This window comes from Diaphorina citri, unplaced genomic scaffold (assembly GCF_000475195.1).
Source record: "Diaphorina citri unplaced genomic scaffold, Diaci psyllid genome assembly version 1.1 scaffold3410, whole genome shotgun sequence".
Taxonomy (NCBI): Eukaryota; Metazoa; Arthropoda; class Insecta; order Hemiptera; family Psyllidae; genus Diaphorina; species Diaphorina citri.
In genome coordinates, this window is record NW_007380818.1 from 1 (window position 1) to 8,838 (window position 8,838).

Genomic DNA, 8,838 nt, shown 5'->3' on the forward strand with positions numbered 1-8,838 from the left:
ACCACCACCACACCACCACGTGGTCCGAAGCGAAAAGCCAAAGTTAGACACAAAACTACAGCAAAGTGAAAATAAATAAATTACAATTAAAACTATGTTTCCCCTCCACTCGGATAAATTGTTTCAAAGTTATCGCCCCCCCTTACCCCTCTCTATCTTCCCTCAGAATTCCCTTTATCCCTTTTCCGAAATCTCCCCTCCGTTTCCTCCTCTTAAGAAACCCTCCATCACCTTCGATCTCCTCCCTCTATTCTTTTTCACCTCCTAAACACTCCCCATCGTCTATCTTCCTCTCAATCACCCCTTTTCCCTTTCCATATCCATGGAATCTCACCGACACCTCTTACTTCTCCTAGAAAACAGCCCCCCCCCATTTCCTCCTCCATTTAAGCTATTTCCCCTTTCAATCTCCCCTGAATATCCTTTGTCCCTTACCACTTCTTAAAATCCCTTCATCACCTCTAAAAATCCCTTCATCACCTTTTCCCCTCACCTCAATCCCTTTCCACCTCCTATCTCCTAATAAGAACCTCTGTAACACCTCCTCCCTCCCCGGAAAAACAGCCCCCTCTTTTCTCCTCCATTAAAGTTATTTCCCCTCTCTCAATTTCCCCTTTATCCCTTAGCGCCTAAAAAAATCCCTTTGTCGCCTTTTTCCCCTCACCTGAAAAATAGATAACTTCTTTTCCCCTCCACCAAAGTTATTTCCCCTCTCAATCTCCCCTGTATATCCTTTGTCCCCCGGGGGGGGGGGGGGGGCTCTATTATTATTTTCAGGGTACCACTATATGTACAAAAAATCAGACGGGGAAAATGGAGGAAAAAAATTAAACATAAATAACAATGTGTAGATAACAAATAATAACTTTATTAGCAAGTGTGGAATTGTAATACAATATACAAAACAAACAATACGATACAAATACAATTGAATTCGCGATACAAATACAGTACAAGTAGATCGACATCGACTAAAAACCCATAAAAAGCAAAAAAAGGCTATTTTATTTTTACTTTCTATTACTACAGTTCAAACTTATCATAAGTTTCCTGGAGTTTGGCACACCTGACATAAAATTGTTGCACCTTTGATGCCTGGCCAATCAGGCGGTGGCATTCCTGAATGCGAGTGAAGTACCGTTCTCGGGTTTTCACCAACACTTCAAGCTGCTGAGCAGCGGTAGGCATGATGACTACTCGATAGCAAAATGCTATGAGAAAATTGCAAAGCAACAACAAGTTCACTGATATTCGCATCAGGGTAGATATGGTTGTGTAGAATAACAAAGTAACACCGACATTTTAGATAAGTTGAATCAGATACAGGTGGGAAAAAGTAAAAGAAAAAATTGATAAACCCAAAATATTTAGGTTGAATAAAACATGATAGGTCATAGATAACTTACAGAGTTTGGTAGATCAATATTCATAAGATTCGTTTCACAAAGGTAGGTAAATCAAAGTTCATAAGATTGGTTTCATAAAGGTAGATAAATCAAAGTTCATAAGATTTGTTTCACAAGGGTAGATAAAAATGCACAAAAGAGATATGAGAACACAACATTGGGTCAAATTTCCTAGCTTGAAAGGCAGCTAAGTTAAAAAAGGAAAAAAAAAGAAGGAAAATTGATAATAAATAAAAAAAAGGCCAAAAAAGGGCCAGAAAATGGAAAAGGCCTAAACTTTAATTCTTAACTTAGGGTTAATCAAAGGGTTACCAATGTTAAACAATTAAACAAGAAGGTAGGTGGTACCTAAAGTTTAGCTAAGTTAAAAAAAAGAAAAGAGAAAAAAAAGAAAAAAATTAAATAAATAAAAAAAAATAAAAAAGGCCAAAAAAAGGGCCCAGAAAATGGAAAAGGCCTAAACTTTACTTAATTCTTAACTAGGGTTAATCAAAGGGTTACCAATGTTAAAAATAAACAGGAAGGTAGGTGGTATCTAAAATTGGGTTTTTAAATTTAAACACTTTTCAAAAAAATAAAAGGATTAAACTACAAGATTTAAATAAAAAGAATAAGATAAAAAATTCAAGATTTGGAAAAAATAAACTATTTAGTAGGTAGGTACTTGATTGATAAGAGAACCTACGGTAATAAAAGGTTATGAGAAAACTTGATTCTAACCCTAATTCTTTAAATCCTAAGAAAAAACAAAATGTCTTGTTATAGGTATTAAAAAATAATTAATTACTTACAAAGCTCAAAGTTGAATTATTACTCAGTAAAAACAGGTATAGTACTTGGGTGCAAAATGCAAAAACACAGGATCAAATGGGTAGGTAGGTAATCAATTACTAAACAAAACACAATAAATTTAAAGAACAAAGCTCGGGGTGAAACTTTTAGAACTGTCCGACTTACAGTTGAGAAGTTTAATGTAATAGAAAGTCGTGTGATGTTCACACCAGATTGAATTCGCGATACAAATACAGTACAAGTAGATCGACATCGACTAAAAACCCATAAAAAGCAAAAAAAGGCTATTTTATTTTTACTATTAATCTTTGGTTATTTCCCAACTTCTGAAGCTCGTTTCTTCCCTTTGGATAGATTCGTATACGCTTAACCCATCTTTTAAGGACTGTTTCCCGTTGATACATCCCTGATGTCTCCTTTTTGCCCAAATTCCAAAAATCCTCCTATTTTCAGCAAAATCATAGCAAAAGTTCCCCCTACAGAGTGTAATAGAAAGTAAAATCCCCATGCTTTGCCATAGCGACACGAAAAGATATTTTCCTATCAAGTAAATACTGAAAATCAGAGTAAGTAGGGATTAAAGAGCCCTCAATAATAAAATTAAAATAATAATAGGTATACTCTCGGAGGGACGGGCACAGCTTGTTTTTATTTATTTATTTTCAACAATACTTCAGATCTGGGTGAGTAGATAATTAATAATATACCCATCCACAAATCAAGAGCTTGGTAGAATTTCATTTGTATCACAGAAAATCTGTGAAACATATTTTTGTTTACCGATTCATTTCTTTGTGGTCTGTTTTGTAATGTTTCAGCTGGCTGAATTACTCGAGTCCTCACATGAAGGAAAAACTCTCATTTCAAGTAGCCAACTCAGTGGAGGCCGCCTTTCTCCACAAAATAGAAAAATACTCGCAAACCTCATAATAAGAGCCATTCAACATCAAGACCCCTCCAGGCCGATTTACTCAGTGGAGTTCACCCGTCTGTCTCTTCAGATCAACCAACTCTTTCCACAGGAGGCCCCATCGATGTGGTTCAGCCATTCCTTGCCTGCAACAGCTTTTCAAAAGAAGAGCAACAGCCAAGGCCTATTGTATGAGTGCTATATTACAAGAAGGAGAAATTTAAGAAAACAAGGTGTCATTCTAACTGATCAACGGAGAAGAAGTTGGAAAATAATCTCAACGGTTTGTGAAAAACTCAAACTCTTTGAAAAAATTACAGTGGAAACCAGCGCTGAGAAAACAGAGGGTGTGTCGAAAGTTATAATCTACATCCAAATGATACTTAAACAAGTGACACTGAACCCTCCTGAGCAACCTCTCCCAGAACTTGCTTCATTTTTGGAAACGTTGCAAAAGCAGACTGAGCAGAGGTTGATGCCTATACTCCGGACCATTGTAAATGCTCCGTGGTACATAAGAAATGATGATCTCCATCGAGATTTAGGCATTGAGTCAGTGAAGGAATGCATGAAAAAAATTGCCTCTAGGCTACAGGATCACCCCAACCCTGAGACTGTCCATCTTCTTAGGGTTGAAGATCTAACCAGACGGTTAAAGCGCGTAAAACCGCATGAACTGATCAATTAGGTACCCATAGCTGGTAACCACCTGCCAGACGAATCTACTTGTGTCCATGTACAAAAGTTAGTTTTAGATCCCTTTAGTAATTTAAGATTAGAATAAAAATAATTATTAGTTTGTAACTAGATTGTATTAATAAATAAAAAGTCCTTTGGACATTATTTAGAAAAAAAAAGTTTAAACTTTAAAAAATAATAATCCTCAACTCTGATAACTTGATAAGTTGATAACTAGATAACAATGTGAAATTTCTGAAATGACAGCATTGTCAGATATTACACCTATGTATCCATAACCGTCATAATAAAGGTAAAATAAGTCGTCCTGTTTTGAACAATAAAATTTTGACAAGTTTTGAAGAAGAAAAGAACTGAATTTGTAATTTATAGTTTCCTTTGGTAAAATATGTAGGTAAAACTTGGATCAGATTATCTAATATCTTGGACAAATTGATGTTTTTCTAGGACCAATCAATGGGCCATCATTTTCATCAATGGGCCATCATTTTCATCAATGGGTCATCATTATTTTCATCTCCCATTGGATTTTCCCTTTCTCTTAACGGATCTTTTCTTTTTGGACTTTCAATCATATAGTCGTTATCATTATCGCTACCATAGCCTGTTATTAGGTGTCATATCTTGGCCCTATTTTATCATAATCTATATTTTCTTATGTTTCAGAAAGCCCATTTGGAAAGAGTTTGAAATGAGAATCCTCTTCATTCAATTGCAGAGGATATCGTCCTTACGGAATTTGAATTTGGAGGACAAACAATAGATCCTAAAGTCAACTTTATAACATTTTTACTTTCTATTTTTTTAAAGTGATATATGTAAACAGTTTATACTAAAATGAAATTGTTTTCCTGATATTTTGTAAATAATGTAGATGCCTAACTTTTTATCCATCAGTTAATTTATTAATTAAATATCCCTTCTGTGATTAGTGTAATTAGAAAGGAGTAGTTTAATGAATTTGTAAAGTCTTTTGTTACCAAAATACTAAAGGTACTTAATAATCTCTAGGTATAATCAAGTTGAGTTTTATTTTTTAATGAAAGAGAGATGATATGTGATTAATTTTTGTTCGGGTTCGGTCGTTCCGGTTTTTCTAGTGTTTTACGAAGAACTATATAGTTTTTATTTCGGGCGGTAAACCTTTCGCGAAACATTGAACCCAGTTCTAATACCAAAAACCTAGATTCTCAAGACAAGTTAACCTAACATTCCCCAAAAAATTTTAAATGTACATAAAAGTCCGTAGGGATCTCATCAGAAATTGATCCCAAACCTTACCTAAGATTGATTTTGTCAACCAAATTGACCTTAATTCAACCTAAATCCGTAGGAATCTTATTGAAAATTAATCTAAAAACCTCACCTATCCAAAACCCGTAGGAATCTTATCCCAAATTGATTCCAAACCTCACATAAAATTGATTTTGATAACCCAAATTGACCTGAATGATCCCAAAAGTTGACATTAATTAACCCAATTTGACGTCAACCCAAATTGACTATCCAACCTAAACCCAGTGCGTCATGTCACTCAAACAATACCGCGGTTATCCAGGTGGCCGCAACATCCAATCAGATCCTGAGTCCGACATCCAGGAGTACTCTGATTTCGAAGACTTGGATCAAGGATGCGAAGAGGAAGAAGACGAAGGAGAGGAAGAGGAGGAGGACGAGGAAGATGAAGAGGAGGAGCTAGAGGAGGAGGAAGATCCGGCTCTCCAGTTGCCGTATCCGGGGTTCATACCCATCTCGCTCAAATATTTGGATCAGACTTCAAGGAGGAGCTAGAGGAGGAGGAAGATCCGGCTCTCCAGTTGCCGTATCCGGGGTTCATACCCATCTCGCTCAAATATTTGGATCAGACCTCCAGACCGAGGTCGTGGTGTCTGCGGATGATCACGAATCCATATCCTTTATTATACACAGCCAAGCAAAAGATTTAAGGAAAAGAATAGACATAGTAGAAGGAATTAAGTAGGGAACAATCTGCGGATGATCACTAATCCATATCCTTTATTATACACAGCCAAGCAAAAGATTCAAGGAAAAGAATAGACATAGTAGAAGGAATTAAGTAGGGAACGTTTTAGACGAGGAGGGTTCAGCTCAAAGTTTATTGAGCTCGAGATTGAATTGATCTGAACAATAAAATAAAAAAAATCCTACCTACCTAATCATCTCTATTAGGATATTAGCATCTTCTAGCACAAGTAATTTGAAAAAGTTCATTCAACGCTCTCATACCCAAACAGTTCCAATTTGGGATGAAAGTTTTATCATTATCAGAGTAGATTAGTCTGTTGTATCCTCAAATTCTTCGAAAAGATATCTTCAAAAATATCGAACCTCTCTGGAGTTTCTGGAAATACAATGAGAACATCACCCTGTCTAACTTCGTTCCGACCAATAATTTCATTCCATTTGAAAACTCATTTTTACGAGGAAACTTTTTTCCTTCATTTATACTCTGGAAAAATTGGATATAGTCTGCATTTATACACGAAAAAGTTGAATGTATTTAAATAAACTGGGTTCCTTTTCTTCTCCTACCTTGGCAATTTCCATCCCTTGAGGCCCTAAGGGGATATTAAAAATAATTAGATTTCCCAATGTTGTTTTTTCCTTTGAGTGTTCCTTTGTTTTTCCTTCGAATTTTCTTTGTTTTTCCTTTTCATTTTCAACATTTGTAGGTATTTATTTAAGATAAGAGAATTCTAGTGTGGCCTTTCCTTAGTGAACGTATAGCAAATTGTGGATTTTACGCGTTAGGTGAATGAGAACTTCGAGCAGAGAGTCCCCAAGAAAGGTCCAATAAAAGCTATACAGGGTGCGCCAGAAAAACACTGACTTTAATTAATTTAAAGCTCTGATTTAGTAGTCGTCAACTACTTACAGTGTGGTAATATAGTTTCAAGGCTGCTAATAAACGAGGAGCGAAGATAGTCAACTTTAGTTTAGTGTAAAGCAACTCTAGTTTACTGGTTAACGACATTAAGCATTTAACAATGGGGGCAGATTATGAACTGTTTAGGGGAGCTAGGCTAGAGAAATAGTTTTGCTGGCAGTAGTAAAAAATTCTCTTTCAGCAATTTTATTATGTCTGAGCTGTCACCATCGTAAAATGCAGAAGGAAAGACAGAGAACCACGAGGCTTTGCAGAGTTTTATATGGTGAGTAATTATTTCCTTTTGTTTTGAACGCTTTTTTTAATTCCCTTTTTTTTTACTTTTTCTTCGTTTGCTAAATTAAAAATTTGCACGCGTAGCGTCTAAGGCCGATTTTACAATTTATGATGGTTTGGTAGAAATAAGTGTCACATCCACATCCCAGACAGAGTCGAAAAATCCCTGGAAAGGTCACGGCTTTTTTTTTTTTTTTGCGTTTTTTTTTTTTTTTTTTTTTTTTAACTTTCTTTCAAATGAAATCATTATTGAAGCATAAATCATGTTCAAACAGTCTGAAGACTTGAACAAAAATGTAAACATATAACATAATAATTTAACGTTATTTCGGAATAGCAAGTATTCAAGTAGAACCGTGTCTATACAATGTAAACAAAGTATCCACCATCAGTGGCGGACCTACAGAGGAACCCTGGGTTGTGGGTGGGACATTTTGGTTGATTGTGATGGTGGAATGAAGAGGTAAGTGTGAACGATTTTGAATTTAGTTGTTTGTTCGTTCTGCGATAGTTGATGTCCGAGTTTGATAAAATCAGTCACAAACATTTTCAATGGCAAAAACTCTGGTGGCCATATAGGCACCAATGGAATTGTTGGAATAGTAAATAATAGTAGAAGAAAAAAATACAAAAACTCTCCTATCCAAATAGATGGAATTCAACTTTCGAACCTCTTTTTATTTACAGTGGGAAATATTGGAAAAGTTTTCTATTGAGTTACAGAGTTACCTACCTCTTTATCTGCCTCCCCAGTCACCTAACAATCTCAGGGTTCACTTTGCCCTCTATCTGGCTACCCCGTTTTGCCCTACGTTGATTTGTTTACCGTAACAGATAAACAGGGTGTCCACAGAAACACACTCCTGGTAACTTGGCTTTGAAATAACAGCTGTGAGCTTGATAAGGAGAACCAAAAAGGCATATATATTTTGCAGAACTTCAAAGAATTATTACAGTTTATTTATTAAAAGCCGACATGTTTCGGAGGCACTCCCTCCATCATCAGGGCTACAGGAAACACTAAACACTAAACGAGGTACACTGAACACAGAAGACTAGAGGAGATCACAGAGAGAGGGTAGGTATAAGGTTAAAACTATATATGAAAATATGAAAAATATAAATCTGGGGGTAAAAAATCTAAAAGTTGGAAAGACATGGCCGTAAGGACGATATCCTCTGCAATTGAATGAAGAGGATTCTCATTTCAAACTCTTTCCAAATGGGCTTCCTGAAACATATGAAAATACAGATTATGATAAAATAGGGCTAAAGATATGCCACCTAATAATAGGCTATGATAGCGATAATGATAACAACTATATGATTGAAAGTCCAAAAAGAAAAGATCCATTAGGAGAAAGGGAAAATCCAATGGGAGATGAAAATGATGACCCATTGATGAAAATGATGACCCATTGATGAAAATAATGATGACCCATTGATGAAAATGATGACGCATTGATGAAAATAATGATGACCCATTGATTGGTCCTAGAAAAACATCAATTTGTCCAAGATATTAGAAAAACTGATCCAAGTTTTACCTACATAATTATTTTACCAAAGGAAACTATAAATTACAAATTCAGTTCTTTTCTTTCTCAACACTTGTCAAAATTTTATTGTTCAGAACAGGACGACTTATTTTACCTTTATTATGACGGTTATGGATACATAGGTGTAATATCTGACAATGCTGTCATTTCAGAAATTTCACATTTTGACATTTAGATTTATTTTCTTTTTTTTTTCTGCGTGGAGAGTCGTAGTCGCCGTGCCGTCGGACCGGACGTCCCCTCCCCTCTCCTCTCCTCCCCACTATGGGTATCATCATTATGAAATTC

General features: G+C 35.7%; 1 protein-coding gene across 1 annotated transcript; it reads left to right on the top strand.

The window, feature by feature from the left end:
• Positions 1–4,655: 4,655 nt before the first annotated feature.
• LOC113471961 (histone H3.v1-like) lies at positions 4,656–5,753 on the top strand. The gene is made up of 2 exons (XM_026831467.1): positions 4,656–5,523; positions 5,589–5,753. The coding sequence occupies exons 1-2, from the start codon at positions 5,335–5,337 to the stop codon at positions 5,751–5,753; spliced, it is 354 nt and encodes a 117-aa protein (XP_026687268.1). The 5' UTR covers positions 4,656–5,334.
• The last annotated feature ends 3,085 nt before the right edge of the window (positions 5,754–8,838 follow it).

Excerpts from the sequence above, each read along its gene's own strand:
- LOC113471961 (XM_026831467.1), top strand. The coding sequence starts at position 5,335 with ATGTCACTCAAACAATACCGCGGTTATCCAGGTGGCCGCAACATCCAA. Across the intron at positions 5,524-5,588 it reads TAGAGGAGGAGGAAGATCCG|GAGGAGCTAGAGGAGGAGGA; the intron begins GCTCTCCAGTTG and ends TCAGACTTCAAG.